Source organism: Nicotiana tabacum, chromosome 11 (assembly GCF_000715075.1).
Source record: "Nicotiana tabacum cultivar K326 chromosome 11, ASM71507v2, whole genome shotgun sequence".
Taxonomy (NCBI): Eukaryota; Viridiplantae; Streptophyta; class Magnoliopsida; order Solanales; family Solanaceae; genus Nicotiana; species Nicotiana tabacum.
This window is the reverse complement of record NC_134090.1, coordinates 180,595,477-180,612,485: the sequence shown is the minus strand read 5'-3', so window position 1 is coordinate 180,612,485 and position 17,009 is coordinate 180,595,477. Positions and strand designations below refer to the sequence as shown.

The following is a 17,009-nucleotide window of genomic DNA, read 5'->3' as shown; positions in this document are numbered from 1 at the left end:
TACCAAGTAGGGTCAAGCCTAGACGAAACACCCTTTCCTACGTGAAATAGGACTTGGCTCTGTAAAAAACGTACAGTTGCGCTGCATCATGCGGCACGTTAGTGGATTTTATCAGCAACTTCTCACTTTCTTGTCAGACCAACTTTTGTACTGCTGCGGCACGTTAGTGCAATTTCCTCAGAGTGAAATTATTTCGTCCTCTTTTAACATCCAGACTTGGTACACGATCTCTGAATACGATCCCGGCTTAATATATTGGGCTTTTACTCAGACTTCAAAGCTCCAGATTGATCGATTTAGCTCCAAATTAACTTTTGAGCTCAGGGTCACTTCCTGCAAAGCATAAAACACGTACTAAGTGTAATTCACTATCATTTGAGCTCAAACACACATAAAAATACAGTAATTGGAATGTAATACTACGGCTAAAACACAGGTTTCTAGCCTAACATCAGCTTATAATGAAATACATATGCTCTATGGAGATAAACATGTGAGAGATTAATCAATGTTTGAGATTAGTCGAGACAATTTTTATATGAGCGTATACTCATCAAATGCCAATAATCAATTAAACTTGAATTAATCCATACAAATAATTTTAAAATTAATAAATCGAATCTCATCTTATTTTTCCATTTAGGACAAGTCACTATCCTTTTAAATTATAATCATGTTTTCCCATATGGCTGTATTAAATGCAATTAGGGCTCTTAAAAAAGCAAAAAGAAAAAAGAAAAGACACCCTGAAATAGTGCAGACATCAGGAAAACGATTGTGAAAGTCCTTTCCCTTTCACTTGTAGTGTTTTCGAAGGGACACTTTTTTAATTTAAATTCTGTCACTAACTTTCTTTACTATCTTAAAATCAAAACTGACTTATTTATAGAATGTCAAAACGTAAAAGAGAAATAAGAATAAATTCTATTCTTGAAGTAAATAGACTGGAACTTATTCATCAAATTGGAAAATAATGACAAAAAGAATTAGAAAACAAGCAAATTTTTGTTTGTCTCTAAGTTTGATATTGTCAGCACCCTGAACTGCCTTTTAACTAGTCTTAAACATGATTTTTCTTTAATTAGTATCTACAACAACAACAACCCAGTATAATCCCACAAGTGGGGTCTGGGTTAATTAGTATCTACCAACAACAACAAAAAAAAAAAAGCAGTCTGATGCACAAGGCATCCCACAATCATGCAGCGTCTGGATGGGTTAGACAAAATATAAAGAGCAATATATGAAAGATTAATGCCTAAAACCTTTAAATCTCAGGGTTACTACAAAGTAAGTTTGAAACGTCATAGCGCTTATAGAAGCTAGCATAAAATTAGCTAAATGTCAAGCTTCTTAAGCTATCAAGTATGTTTTCCTAGAAAAAGATAAAGAAATTCCTTCAAAGGCGAGCAGATTAACACAGCACGGGTTCAGTTGGAATCTCGTCTTTACTGAACAAGAACAACAAACTCAGTGTAATCCCACCAGTGGGGTCTGGGGAGGGTAGTGTGTACGCAGACCTTACCTTGCTTTGTGAAGGTAGACCCTCGGCTCAAGGAAAGCATAGTCACAACATTACAGCAGCGGAGAAGCCATAGAAAAGGAGATGACGAAGAGACTCCGGAAAAAGAAGGAACAAAGTTGTTAGTAGCAAAAGCTTTTGATAAACCTACAATTGGTTGTGTGCAACACATTATTGAGCCATCTCTTTATTCAGCATCATAATCCCTCTATTCAAATACTTCAGTCACCTTAGCTATGCGCCATACATTGACACACCAATAAAAACTCACAACTTCAAATACTTCAGCGACATATGATACCTCAGTGACATATGATACCACAGTAAGTACTACCAACACTATCTGATGAAAGCCTTGACATATGTGGGCTATGTTGTTTTAATAAGGTGAATGTTTCTTCAACTAGAAATTCTTAACACACCCTAGTTAAAATCAAGTTCAGAAGTATAATGACTTTGTGTTTATCAACCATGTTTTGACAAGCCATCTACTCATATCATATAATATAGACATACCACATCCTATAGAAAACGAACACTAAATGAAAGTGGCGCACATCATCTCAATCATGCCCTTAATGCATTTGCCTTCTCACTTCTTTATATAGTGATTATTTGTCCCTGGACCAATCCCCACTTTTGCCTCCAGTTTTATGTTCAAGCCTGATATCTGTAATCTGGATATACTTCGAAGCGGCCTTGCACATGTCATACACTGTTAGACCGGCAACGGTTACTGCTGTAAATGCTTCCATCTCCACACCAGTTTTTCCATCTGAAGCAGCTTCTCCTTCTATTTCAACGCTAAAATCATGAGGGTTCAGAGCCAAGTCCACGCGAACATGCGTCAAGTTGATGTTATGACATAGTGGGATGAGATTACTTGTTTGCTTCGCTCCACAAATTCCAGCTAACTTTGCTACACTGAGGACATCTCCTTTTCCCATTTGGTTAGCTGAAACCAAATCAAACACCTCCCGTCCTAAAATAACCTTGCCACGCGCAATGGCCACTCTCTTGCTAATATCTTTATGAGATACATCCACCATTTGAGCTTCACCTTTGCTGCCAATATGTGTCAGTGCAGCGAAAGATTCTTTTCCATCCATTTCTTCAGTACTAAACTTCACGTCTTGTGCCATACTTTGATTGTCAATGGAACTAGAAAGGCTAGATGGAGGTGGTTCACCAAACACAGATTCCATTTCCTGGTAAGAAGATGAGCAAAATTTTTCAGGAAGCTTCAGAAAGTATCCAGCGACGTTTTTACAAGCTTCTAGCTCAATTATGCAACTAATATCTCCCTCATGAGTAATAAACAATTAGAATGTGATATTAGAAACTTAACTTCTTCTTTTGCAAAATAATAGCCCCGTATCCCCCCCACCCACCCACCCACCCACCCACACACACATATTCTCTCTTGATTAGTAAGAGTCCTCTATTATCTTTCAAGGCTCATCGTTTACACTCCGCAGACCATGTCATTCTCAAAGCTCTGATTGAGAAATAAGCGAACATTCTGATCCAGACCAACTAAGATAAATGGTTCTTGAACAAACACCACGGTTTACTCTATAGAAGCGGCAAGTGGCCTTTTATCTGCATCTTCTCACACATAAAGTGGCATTTTTTATAAGAAAAAGACTTTCTTGGAAGAACTTATTTTATTTCAAGAAAGAGTTTAGAGATCGGTACTTATCGACACCCAACACATCTGATCCGTCAGTTAGCACAGATAATAGACGATGAGATTCTTGTCGATTGTTAAAAAAAAAAAAAGAAGCAGAAAAATGTCGATCAGCTGATATAATTTAAAAATGTGTTTATCATAACAATATCCAGCCTTCAAACAATGAAATTGCAAGTTCTTTATTCTTTTAATGATCCTCAACATTCATTTAGGAATAATTAAAACTTAAGCCTAGAAGTCTCCAAAAGAAACATGTTAAATCCTTGAGACAAAAATTTAAGCACATAATTATGATATACATATATAAACCTGATTAAGCTCAGAAATAGCTTTGGATATATCATGGCTACCAATACTGCAAAATAACCTTCTCGACAGTGGTAATGTTGCTGATCCAACTCGGCGAAGAAACATCACTATTCAACTAACCAAGCAAATCCCTTAACTGAAACAAAAGCAGCAAAGTAAAATTTTGACACAAAGTTATCAACTTTCATTGAGACATTTTCACAAACACCTTGATAATTGTCATTTCCTAATAGTACTAGTACTAAACAAGTTGTGTAATAAAAGTTCGAAATGAGTATTTACTAATTTTGAGAATTAGAGCTGAATAAGTTGAGGGATTCATGTACGAAAGCGAGAAATTAACCTGGTGTTTTGCAGATGTAGTGGTGGCTTTGTCTTTTATCAAATGGTGAACTCAGTTCAGGACCAATATAGGCCATTTTATAAAGAAACCATTACACAAATAGCCACTGGTCTGGTTGCTTGTTTGGAGAGTGGTTGTATTTTAAAGCACCTCGTACTAATTTTATACGATTAGCTAAATTATTCAAAAGTAAAAAGCTGCAATAACATACCAAAGATGGTTCCATGGTCTAGTGGTCAGGACATTGGACTCTGAATCCAGTAACCCGAGTTCAAATCTCGGTGGAACCTTTCCCTTTTTGGAAAATTTTTCACTTTTTTTTTCGAAATCAACATCTGTTCATAAAATTTCACTTGAAGATGCATTTTGGATTTTTCGAAAATTTAAAAAACTCAAAAAAATTATTTTTCAAAATTTTCACTTAGATTACTCACAAAACTTTAAAAACAACCCAAATTATATTCATGTCTAAACACAGCTCTAATTTTCAAATACCATTTTCACTTGAATTTTTTTTTCCACATTTTTTTGGAATTTTACAATTCTTATGTCCAAATGTCCACTTATTCAACTGCTAATTTATCTATCTTAATACTAAGAGCTCCTTTGGACATAAGAAATTTTTCATTTTTTTTTGAGATCAGTGTTTGACCATAAAATTTTCAATTTTCGCTTTAAAGATGAATTTTGAAATTTTTCAAAAATTTTAAAAACGCCAAAAATTTATTTTTCAAAATTTGCACTAAGATCGCTCATAACAATTTAAAAAAACCCAAAACTATATTCATATCCAATTACAACTCTAATTTTCAAATACCATTTTCAGTTTAAAAAAATTTCACTTTTTTTGGAATTTTACAATTGTTATGTCCAAACGCCCACTAAATGTTTCAATCTCTAATCCCTAATCCCCTAATCAATTCTTACTAATTCACTTTAACACTTCTTCTCTTCTTTCACTCCCTTTTTCACACACACACACACACAGTGAATAATGGAAGAACAACTACCAGAACACAAACGCCGAAAAATCCGAGAAGTTGTGTTGGACATCCTTAAAACAGCTGACATAGAAACAGCAACAGAGTACAGTGTTCGAACCACTGTAGCCCAGCAACTTGGTACTGAGATTTTGAACATACAAGAGAAGCAGTTTATAAGGCATGTTATTGAGTCTTTTTTACTCTCAACAGTTGAAAACCCCACATTGGATAATAATAGAAGAATCAGTACAGCAGAAAAAGGGGTTAATACAGATTTTGTAGCTGAAGAACAATTGTCAGCAGACCACCCACCTACTCAACATCAAGAAGCAGATGGTTCATTGCCTAATGGGAATTTGGTTGATTCCAATGAGAATAATTGTCGAACTATTTGTAAGGTTAGTGAATATCAGCTAATTTTTCTTTTGTTATCGCTAGGTTATATCTGTGCTGCTGGTGGGAGGTAGCAGATAGAATAGTTCAGGTGCGTGCAAATTGACTAAATCCACTAGGTGCCTAACTCTGCCCAATAAGCCTAATGTTATATTTATGTTTTTCGATGGAAAATCTAAAAATTACGTCTTTATTATGTGTGGACTTAAGTTAGGAGTAAGTTCTGCGTATACTTTACCCGCCCTAGGGTGTGTATACTTTACCCACCCTAGACCCTGCTTGTGAGATTTCACTGATTTTTTTTTTTTTTTTTTTTTTTTTTTTTTGTTGTTGTTGTTGTTGTTGTTGTTATCTATGGAGTCTTGCAAAGTAAAATCCTTATTGTGAAAAATTAGTGAACATTTTTTAGCCCATTGTACAACACGAAAAAGCTCGATTTTTGTCTTAGGGAAAAAGTAGAAAGAGGGGCTGAGTAGTTTCAGTTGAATGGATGTTGACACGACACTAGTACGGGTACAGGTATGGGATCCGTACCGGATTTGGTTAAATAATTTCGGGTACTTTGACCGCAACAGAAGGAACAATTCGAGACGAGACAATTTGATTCCCGAAATCAAAACCAAAACTAGGGTAAATTTGAAGAAAATAGCATTTCTTATCTAGAAAATCAATACTTTACTTATCTACAACTTGAGAATAGAAAAGAAATCCACACTTTACAAGCTATAAGTAAGTATTCCACAAAATTTCTCACAATTTACAGATATTTTTATATTTTTGAACTATTTTTAGTCAGATCCCCACACCCGTATCTATACTAGGATCCATATCCCTGAATCTTCGAATTTACATCTCGAAGGATCCGACCTCTAGATCCGCACCTGTGTCGGGCACCCGTACCCGTGTCCGAGCAACTTAGATTATCAATACAAATTTGATGAGTTCTTAACTTTTATTGGTGAATTTTGTGACGAAACAAAATCGAGGATAAGCCTGTATCCTTTGCTGGTCTAGTTGAGTAGCTTTGCTTGTAACTATCCCATTTTGTAAGTGGAATATGAAGTCGCAATAGGAATGCAGAATCCTATATCATTTGCTGGTTGTAGTTGCAGGGATTCATGCGGCAACTCATGATCACTGTATTTCCATTCTCAACTCTAGCTACTATATTAGCTGTTTTGCACTTGAAAAATAACATATCTGGTCAAATCAAAGGGATAACAAATGAAAAAGAATAAAGAATTTGCAAAAGGATATGCTGGATTTCTTGTATATGGTTAAAATGCTTGTGACATATTCCAATAGTTCTTGGACACAGACATGACATTTGCATTATGCTATGCAATTTTCATTTTTGTGCTATTGCCTGACCCAATTATAGCTTGTATAACTGAACCCCAGATGAGTGACTTCCTTTTCCAAATTTAACTCAATTGATTTTAAATTGTTTTAAAACTTAAAATGAATGTATATATTCTATTTTTCCCTAAGTTTGCTGGTTCCTCTTGTGTAGCTGTCAGACAAGAGGAGTGTCGGGATTCTTGACATTCACGGGAAGCCCTTTGTGGCAATACGTGACTTTTATGAAAAAGATGGAAAGCTGGTTCCTTCTTCCAGAGGTTAGATTACTTGGCTAATCATGTATTGCTTGATTTTGTTACCTGGTTGATTGGTTGATTGTTTACTCTATATCCACACGAACCACTAATACCAGAGTTCCTTTGTTTTCCTGATGCTGTTTCTTAAATATCTCGTCAAATTATAGCTATTACCTTAATTTCCTTTCCCTACTTAAGGAAGAAAAGACACTGTTTTAATAATTTTCGTGAACCTTTTTCTGATTTTGGAGAAGAAAACTTAGCAGACAACCACTTACAATAAGCTTTTACAGATCCTCAAGTCCAGTGGCGGAGCTACAAGTGTAGCTACGGATTCCGTCGAACCCAGTAACTTCGGCTCATACCCTGTATTTATGTTAAGAAATATATTTAATAAGTGTAGATAATCTAGTCCGAACCCACTAAGTTATTCTGACCTAAATTCCAGAACCCATATACTCAAAATCTTAGCTTCGCCTCTGCTCCAGTCTTATCTACACTCTGATTTAGACTTTTCCGGGGTAGATATATAAGCATTTATCGAAGCATTTTAGTGTTTTAAGGTCACAACTATAGTTAGAAAGCAAGGACTATGGAAGCGTACAAAGCTAACAAGTAGTATGATATTTGACTAAACACATGTTTGAGATTTGTCGTAAGATAACCAAGGAAATTTTGACAACTTGAGTCTGTTTGTAATTGATATTCAAGTTATATAGATAATTGTTTTCGATGAAGAAGTTATATAGATAATTAAATTAGTAACATTTGACTTCTAATTAGTTAACCTCATTAACTAGTCAACTTGGTGCACCCATGAGGTTTAATGTGTATAGTAGATTTGTTATCATTCATAGAGGATCATATATTATGTTATAGGTTCTTTACTTTTTGGTGTACTACTTATCAATAAAATATCATTCATATAGTTTCCCATTATCAATAAAATTATTTACATTATCAAAAAATAATCTTGTACACCAGATGGAATAAGGGAAGATGGCGAAACCCCCGGATTGGTATCGTATAAGGGGATTATAGGTTGTAGAGGATTATTAATTCCTTTGTTATTAAACCATCGCTGGGTTGCTACCCTTATCCTACTGTAAAGTCTAGCCCACTTCTTAGAGATTTTTTTTTCCTGTTTCATGTATGTCCGCTAATTGTACTTAGTTAATAGTGAGATAGAGTGCGTTACATTTTCTTTACCTTTTCCTTGACAAAAGTGCTCAAATAATGGAACTTTGATCATGATATGGCTCAATCTCGTAAACTTAGTTAGAGACTAAATAGGTTTTTTTTTTTTTTTTTTTTTTTTGGGGGGGGGGGGGATAAGGTGGGAGTAAATAGGACCATTTATTTTGGATGAAGTCTGGGCAAGCATGTTTCCGTAGCGCTTTTTGACCTGTTAGCAATATATGTGTTGTGTAAATTAACAACCATTTTCACTGGGAAACCATTTTTAAGTCGCCCGAATCATCTAAAATCTTCCATACTTTCGTACTTAGTTCAATTGTGTATTCAACAGAGCCATTGTTCTTGTAGTTGTGTCTAAGTGTAACATGATGCACTTCACTGTTAGAATGTATGTCTCGCATTGATGGAGTGAGCGAGCAGTTGCCTCCTTGTATGATCTTGGAGAATTCTCGCCTCATGTAAAGGTTCATTTTCTTTACATGGTATCCGAGACAAATCCATCCTTATTCCTTGTTGATCCAATGTTGGGCCCCCATGTTGTATTGTCTATGCTACAAATATCCAGTCTTCCGTGTGCGTGGAGAGGCGGGTGTTAGAATGTCTCACATTGGTTGAACAAATGGGTTGTTGTCTTCTTAAGGTCCATTTTCTTTTCAACTCTATTGTGGAAAAGCAGGAGAAACCAAAGAGGTCTCCAATTTCTCGTTCTTCTGGGCTTCTCAAGAGTTGAACGTCATTAATTTTCCTACCTTATGAGTGAACCCTCCTCCGCCTCTCCCCTATTAAGTCACCATCAGACTTGTGCTTCCAAATCCGTCTAAAGCAAAGAATCTTTTATTGAGGCATCCTTGTGTCAGTGTTATTTTGTGTTACATAATATTGTAAGAATATTGTAAACATATTCTCTAACCTTATATAGCTAGCTAAATCATAGGAGAGATGTGTAGGATATTTACTTACTTTAGATAGGGCCTGTAGTAATTGTATAAATACATATACTTCAGAGATAGTGAAATACAACTTCTTCCATTTGATTTTATGGCATCAGAACCCCGCCTATCCAATTCTTGTTTCACCCGATGTTGGGCCCTCATCTTATATTGTTCACGCTCGTGGGGTTGGGGGTTGGGGTTGGGGTTGGGGGGTGTTAGTATCCCACATGGTTGGGTGGGAGGCAATTTGTCTCCTTATATATGATCTTGGGCAATCCTCATCTCTTGAGCTAACTTTTGGGGTTGAGTTAGGCCCAAGGTCGATTTCTTTATCATTCTGAAAAGGCTTTTCAGTGAATATTGTCTTTTCTTTGCTTTCTCACTGCATTAAATTGTTCGATGGTCAAGTGAAACGCATAGATATTGTTTTAATTTTTCCTTTATTTCTCTTCTTATGTGTTACACTCTTTTCATAAGAATTGACAATTACAAACCTATATATGAAATCAGGAATTAATTTGAGTGTTCAACAATGGTCATCATTCAGGAGTAGCTTCCCAGCTATTGTGGAAGCCATTGCAACGATGGAGTTGAAAATAAGGTGAGAATCCTGGTAGCCAACTGAAATAAACACCGAAATCCATTTCAATTTATACTGAAAGACAACTGAACTCATAAACATAAAATATTTTTTGGTTAGTCTTATTTGATTTGCGTGAATGATCCAATTTATCATTTCTAGATCGACAACTTGTGAAAATCAGACTGCAGCAGACGTGGCTGCTCAAGGAAGAGAACAAATTCAGACCAATATTTCCCAGTCAGTTAACCATCAAGAGGGGAAGCTTTCTGCCGACAGAAACGAAAATGGAGATGATGTCTCTAATTCAGCAATAATTACTAACTCTCAGGTGCAGATGCCTATTGAGAGACAACAAACAGAAGCTGGTATTTCTAATTCCGCCCCTTGCTTCGCACCTCAGGGACAAATACAACAGAGTTCTCGAACAACTTCTCTTGCCCACAGCCTTGTTCCTGTTAAGACTATTCGTCTTGATGGAAAAAATTATTATTGCTGGAAACATCAGGCAGAATTTTTCCTAAAGCAATTGAATATTGCATATGTGCTCAGTGAGCCTTGCCCGAACACTCTTGAAAACCGACAGAAATGGGTTGATGATGACTACCTTTGTTGTCATAACATATTAAACTCTCTATCCGACAAACTGTTTGAAGAATACTCAAAGAAGAACTACAGTGCCAAAGAACTGTGGGAAGAGCTTAGATCAACTTATGATGAGGATTTTGGAACGAAGAGTTCCGAAGTTAACAAATATTTGCAGTTCCTAATGGTTGATGGCATATCGATTCTTGAGCAGGTTCAAGAGCTTCACAAGATTGCCGATTCTCTCATGGCATCAGGAATCTGGATAGACGAGAACTTCCATATTAGTGCTATTATAGCAAAACTTCCCCCCTCTTGGAAGGACTGTCGTACAAGGTTGATGCATGAAAATGTTCCGTCTCTCGACATGTTAATGCATCATCTAAGAGTGGAAGACGATTGTCGCAATCGCTACAGAAATGATAAACATGAGAAGAGAGTTGGAGCACGGAAAAAGGACCTGTCAAAGAAGCAGTGCTATAATTGTGGGAAGGAGGGGCACATCTCAAAATATTGTACAGAAAGAAACTATCAAGGCTGTGAGAAGAGCAACGGGAGGGAAAGCGAAACCATTCCTGTTGTCACAGAAGCTAAGATTAACGGGCAGTGCTATAATTGTGGCAAGGAGGGGCACATCTCAAAATATTGTACAGAAAGAAACTATCAAGTCCTTGAGAATAGCAACGGGAAGGAAAGCGAAACCATTCCTGTTACAGAAGCTAAGATTAACGGGCAGTGCTATATTTGTGGCAAGGAGGGGCATCTCAAAAAACTGTAGAGAAAGAAACTATCAAGTTTCTGAGAAGAGCAATGGGAGGGAAAGCGAAACCATTCCTGTTATCGCGGAGGCCAGGATTAATGGGAAGAGAGACGAACTTGTAGCGATTGTTACTGGTGTTAAGAGCAATGGGAAGGCCGATAAATCGTAACAGATATTGGGATAGCTGAGGGACCTTAGAGGGAGCAGCCAGTTCAATTTGCTTGGTTGCTTTTTTTTTCCCCCTTCTTTTCATTTAGTGTATTGTATTGAGCTGTAGTCAAATCTTGTTCATACTCAATGTGCTTCCTGTGAGGATGTCAAAGAATTGAATCATCTAACCTTGTTAATAAGAGTTGGGTGCCTTAATTTTGAATGTCATTACATGTAATTTCTAATAGTAATATATTAAGTAATTTGAAAACCTTTCTTTTTTGGTTTTCGACTCGGTATTCAGTATATGTCTTGGGACCTAAAAAATATGGATTCGTGCTGGAAAGTCCAACATTGGAGGTAAAGTGTTTCCTAACAAAAGTGACTCCATAACTAAAGTTTGAAGTTGAGACTTCTAGTTAAAGATGAACGAATACTTACTCCACCACAACTCTTGTCGATAACCTCTGGTTAAAGATAAAAAAATATCTTTAAAAAATACTTAGTCCAGCACAACTCTTGTTGATAAAAGGAAGCTTGAGAACCTCTCCTAGAGCTTCTTGTGCACATCTTGAGTAGATTAATAATTTGTTGCCTTGTTCTTTCTTTTGTGAACTAGGGGTGTGTTTGCTACGAAGGAAAATATTTTCCGCGAAAATGTTTCCGTCGAAAATGAGTGATTTCATCACTTATTTTCCCTTGTTTGGTTGGTAAGTGGAAGGTTGAGAAGTAGTTTTAGAAAATGTTTTCCTTTCTCTTGATAAGTTCACGAGAAAAATATTTTCCAAAACATTTAAGCCAATCAAACATAGAAAAATTGGAAAACATTTTCCGAAAAATATTTTCCTTCATACCATACACACCCTAGATGTCTAGATTTGATCAAACTATTAATTTGTTGATTCACAGGCAGTTGTTTCCAAATCTTGCATCAAAACATAACTAGATCCAGCTATCAGGTGCTGCCATTAATTTGTATATATTTTTCTTCCCATTAATTATTTAAATTTAAAGTGGTCGTTATCCATGACATAGACAGATTCATAAATCATGACAACTGAACAAGAAAAAAATTAAAAGAAAAGGTCCTTCCCTGCCGCGTAAACTAGAAATATTTTGTACACCAGACTATCTTTTTTTTTTTAAAAAAAAAATACCTGCATAAACGAGGAATATTTTGTGCACTAGACTGTACTTTTTAATTTAAAAAAGAAAAGGTCTTCACATGCGCGTTGATAAATCGTTAATCTTTATCAGTCAACTAATAATCATTATAATTGCAACATTTTAGGTGTGCAATATATTATATGCACTATAATTATATTATTTTCTCTGAAGTATAAAAAAAAAAAAGGAAAAAAAATGCAAGACCTAACGCCTGGATTGTTCGTGAATCTTGATTTATGAAAGAAGCCAGCATACGTTGACTTTGGGTTTCTACATAATATTTAATGAATTTGTGCTTTCCATTGAAAATAAAAGAGGAAAATATATTCCAATAAAACGAAAAAATAGTTTAAAATAGACAGTAGAGTTTCAGAATAAGTTATGAGAGAGTTGGGGAATAGTCATCCCAATTCATGCGGCACGTGTTATCATGAGGAAGTCAATGGTTCTATCGTAGCATATGCTATTCGGAGGCAGGATTTTAACATTATGAGTTTTAAATTTTAGAACGACGATTTCAAATGTTAATAATTGAGTTCAAAATTTAATATTTGTACATATTTATTGATTTTTTAATACAAGTATATTGTTTGTGCAAAAGTTAATGGGTTCCGCCAAATTTGTATTCATGCTTCTAACTCCGATCCTGATGCTATTTAAGCTTAATTTGAGATGAAAAATTGCTTCCAGTTCGACATGGTATTTTTTTTTTGTTTCTCCCAGTGTCTGGTACCACATGGAGACTCCAACTAGTTTTAATTCGTGTTACGTAAGGCCCGTGAAAGAGGGAACTAGTGCTCCCTATCATAATTTTATCATTTTAAGGACTCAAACTCGAGACCTCTGACAAGAATGGAGGGATCCTATCCATTACATAACAACCCTTGGTGGTGTCCTACATGGCTAAATAAAATGAGCTGGAGGGAGGATCATTCAAGCTTTGAGTTTGAACATTATAATTCTCTATGCCAAGAAATGCAAAGCCAAATTAAAGTTGGACTTGGACCACATGATCTGCTATAACTTGAAATTTGACAATTAGTTTACCAAGATCACTAGCTACTATTCAACTTCATATTGTGTAATAAAAACTTTAGGAAATACTTAAACCAATGGTATTGTATAAAATGCAAAAAATGAAGAAAGAAAAAGGTGCATGGACCATTCAAGAGCAAAGCAAACAAAGAAGATTTAATATTTGCAAAACAAATGGTTTTGCCGGTGGTGCGAGGTAACAAGTAGTCAGTAGAATTAGTTGAGGTGTGTATAAACTAGTCCGGATACCACTATTGTAAAAATATTGAAAAAACGGTACAAGAAAAGGATTGAATGTGTGATGGAGCCGCAAGGGCCACCCGATGCACAATCCCACGTTCATGCAGGATTCAGGGAAGGACCGGACTCCAAAAAGGTGTGATGTAAAATAATCTATCCTAATGCAAGTATTAGTGGATGGTTCCAAAACTCGAACACGAAACTTATAGATCATACGAAGACAACTTTTCTGTGGAGCCATGAGCCATTTCTATTTGATGGAGAAGGTCATTATGGGATTTGAAAAGATTTTGTAGGGGTTTAGACAATTTGGTTAAAGTTGAAAAAATATTAATAAAAGGAAAGAAGCCAGCATACATATTTGACTTTCAATTGCTTCTTAATATTCAACCAAAATTTAGTGTATTGACTTGCCTTATGACGAGATAGACACCTCTGTTTGATAGAAGTATATTCTCTTAAACTCCTTCCGTTGACATGGCAAATTTTATGTGTTACACTTTCATCTAAGCGCGTGAATATCTTGAAAATTAGGTTTATTTTTTTTTCCCTAAAATCAATGTGGACCCCACCACCTCCTCCAATTTTCTCCATCTTATGTGTTTGCCTCAATTATCTTCTCCATCTTTACCCTCCATGACAGAAAAAAACACAAAATTTCTATCACCACCACAATCACCATCTTGTGGAGTCCATCCCCATTAAATAATATATAAGAAAAAAAAAAGGAAAAGCAATAATGATACCAAATCTAATTTTTGTTGAGTGAAATTTATAAGATTTCAAAAGTCAAGATTGGTAGGCATACCAAATCTGCAGAAGAGAAAAATGTCAAAAAACAGTAGGCGTGAGAGAGTAAGATTCCGCCTATAAAAGGAGAGCTTCAGCTCTCATTTTATACACCAACAAAGAGAGAAAGAAAGAGTGAGGTTTCACAGATAGGGTATAAGAAAATAGTCTGTGAGAAAAATAGAGAGTGAGTGATATTGTAGTGAGATGGGAATATCAAAAGAGAGTTATTTCTTTTGAGTGTTGTAGTGGTCTTTGGAGTATTTTACTCGAACCTACAAAGTGTAAAATTCCTTACTATAGTGATATCAGTTACTCCTCTCGGGGCCGTGATTTTTTCCCTTATTAAAAGGGTTTTTCCACGTAAAAATCTTGGTATCGATTTTACTCTTTTATTCTTGTTAATTACCGTATCTCGGTGCTACATTATTATTCCGCTTTTATTACCGTAAATATTATTTCTGTGGGGATTTATTTCCAACAACTGGTATCAGAGCGCAGGTTCTGCTCGTTCATAGAAATACTATTCACTGTCGGTAGTACTATACTCGGTGAAAAATAAAAATGTCCGGAGTAAAGTACGAGGTACCAAAATTCAACGGAGATAACGGTTTCTCAACATGACAAAGAAGGATGAGGGATCTGCTCATCCAATAAGGATTACACAAGGTACTAGATGCTGATTCCAAAAGGCCTGATACCATGAAAGCTGAGGATTGGGCTGACTTGGATGAAAGAGCTGCTAGTGCAATCAGGTTGAACTTATCAGATGATGTGGTAAATAACATCATTGATGAAGACACTGAATGTGGAATTTGGACAAGGTTGGAAAGCCTATACATGTCCAAAACATTGACAAATAAATTGTACCTGAAGAAGCAGTTATACGCCCTACACATGGGTGAAGGTACGGATTTTTTGTCACATTTAAATGTGTTTAACGGTCTAATCACACAGCTTGCCAACCTCGGAGTAAAAATCGAGGAAGAAGATAAAGTCATCTTGCTATTGAACTCGTTGCCATCTTCGTACGATAATTTGGCAACAACCATCCTGCACGGTAAGACTACTATTGAGTTGAAAGATGTCACATCGGCTCTTCTACTCAATGAGAAGATGAGAAAGAAGCCTGAAAATCAAGGGCAAACTCTCATCACAGAAGGTAGAGGCAGGAGTTATCAAAGAAGTTCAAGAAACTATGGTAGATCCGGAGCTCGTGGGAAGTCAAAGAAACGATCCAAATCAAGAGCCAGAATTCGCTACAACTGTGATCAACTAGGTCACTTCAAAAGAGATTGCCCAAATCCAAGGAATGGCAAAGGTGAAACCAGTGGCCAAAAGAATGACGACAACACAACCGCCATGGTGCAAAACAATGATAATGTTGTCCTCTTTATAAATGAGGAAGAAGAATGCATGCACCTGTTAGGTTCAGAGTCAGAATGGGTGGTTGACACAGCGACATCTTACCATGCCACACCGGTAAGAGATCATTTTTGCATATATGTAGCAGGTGATTTCGGCATAGTAAGAATGGGTAACACAATTTACTCAAAGATTGCGGGGATTAGTGACATTTGTATCAAGACAAATGTCGGATGCACATTGGTTCTAAAGGATGTGCGGCATGTACCTGATTTGCGGATGAACTTTATCTCGAGAATTACTTTAGACCGAGATGGATACGAGAACTATTTTGCAAATTAAAAGTGGATACTCACTAAGGGATCATTGGTGATTGCAAAGGGAGTTGCTCGTGGCACGTTGTACATGCCAAATGCAGAAATATGCCAAGGTGAATTGAACGCGGCACAAAAGAATGGGTCATATGAGCGAGAAGGGATTGCAGATTCTTGCCAAGAAATCACTCATTTCTTATGCCAAAGGTACAAAAGTAAAACTTTGTGACTACTGTTTATTTGGTAAGCAGCATAGAGTCTCATTTCAGACACCGTCTGAAAGAAAATTGAATATACTTGATTTAGTATATTCTGATGTTTGTGGCCCAATGGAAATTGAATCAATGGGCGGTAACAAATATTTTGTTATTTTTATTGATGATGCTTCACGAAAATTATGGGTTTATATTTTGAAAACCAAAGATCACGTGTTTCAAGTTTTTCAAAAGTTTCATGCTCTAGTAGAAAGGGAGACGGGTCGAAAACTAAAGCGTCTCCGAAGTGACAATGGAGGTGAGTACACTTCAAGGGAATTTGAAGAGTATTGTTCAAGTCATGGGATCAGACATGAAAAGACAATTCCTGGAACCCCACAGCACAATGGCGTAGCCGAGAGGATGAATCGCACTATTATGGAAAAGGTGAGAAGCATGCCCAGAATGGCTAAACTGCCTAAGTCATTCTGGGGTGAAGCAGTTCAGACAGCCTGTTACCTGATCAATAGGAGTCCATCAGTTCCGTTGGCGTTTGACATCTCACAGAGAGTTTGGACCAACAAGGAGGTGTCCTACTCGCATCTAAAGGTGTTCGCTTGCAGAGCTTTTGCACATGTAACAAAAGAGCAGAGAACAAAGCTGGATGATAAATCTGTTCCCTGCATATTTATCGGATATGGAGATGAAGAGTTCGGGTACAGATTGTGGGATCCTGTAAAGAAGAAGGTCATTAGAAACAAAGATGTAGTCTTCCGAGAAAGTGAAGTTGGAACTGTTGCTGATATGTCAGAAAATGCGAAGAATGGTATAATTCCTAACCTTGTTACTATTCCTTCTAC

The 17,009-nt window shown here is 36.4% G+C and overlaps 2 protein-coding genes and 1 non-coding gene across 4 annotated transcripts; 2 read left to right on the top strand and 1 right to left on the bottom strand.

Moving 5' to 3' along the window:
• Positions 1 to 1,675: 1,675 nt before the first annotated feature.
• Positions 1,676 to 4,011, bottom strand: LOC107760823 (cyclic pyranopterin monophosphate synthase, mitochondrial-like). Of its 2 annotated transcripts, XM_075225815.1 has the most exons (3): positions 3,868 to 4,011; positions 3,525 to 3,660; positions 1,676 to 2,730 (listed from the first exon to the last, which is right to left on the bottom strand). In XM_075225815.1, exons 2-3 carry the CDS (start codon positions 3,627 to 3,629, stop codon positions 2,134 to 2,136), a joined length of 702 nt encoding a protein of 233 aa, XP_075081916.1. In that variant the 5' UTR covers positions 3,630 to 3,660; positions 3,868 to 4,011; the 3' UTR covers positions 1,676 to 2,133. The 2 variants fall into 2 exon arrangements, with proteins under 2 accessions (XP_075081916.1, XP_075081917.1); XM_075225816.1 differs by lacking the exon at positions 3,525 to 3,660 and having other exon boundaries at positions 1,825 to 2,730; positions 3,868 to 4,001.
• A 74-nt stretch (positions 4,012 to 4,085) lies between these two features.
• Positions 4,086 to 4,157, top strand: TRNAQ-CUG (transfer RNA glutamine (anticodon CUG)). Its single transcript has one exon. It is a non-coding gene; the product is annotated as a tRNA-Gln (tRNA).
• A 681-nt stretch (positions 4,158 to 4,838) lies between these two features.
• On the top strand, positions 4,839 to 11,316 carry LOC107760831 (uncharacterized). The gene is given in 4 exon segments (NM_001324703.1): positions 4,839 to 5,248; positions 6,757 to 6,862; positions 9,481 to 9,571; positions 9,713 to 11,316. Coding segments are annotated over 4 exon segments (1,785 nt in total). The 5' UTR covers positions 4,839 to 4,861; the 3' UTR covers positions 10,914 to 11,316.
• Positions 11,317 to 17,009: the final 5,693 nt, after the last annotated feature.

What these genes read in the sequence shown, in the direction of transcription:
- LOC107760823 (XM_075225815.1), bottom strand. Translation starts at nt 3,629, where the DNA reads ATGTTTCTTCGCCGAGTTGGATCAGCAACATTACCACTGTCGAGAAGG. An exon ending in CTATTTCTGAGCTTAATCAG is followed by an intron (nt 2,731 to 3,524) that starts GTTTATATATGT and finishes TCTTCTTACCAG; the next exon opens with GAAATGGAATCTGTGTTTGG.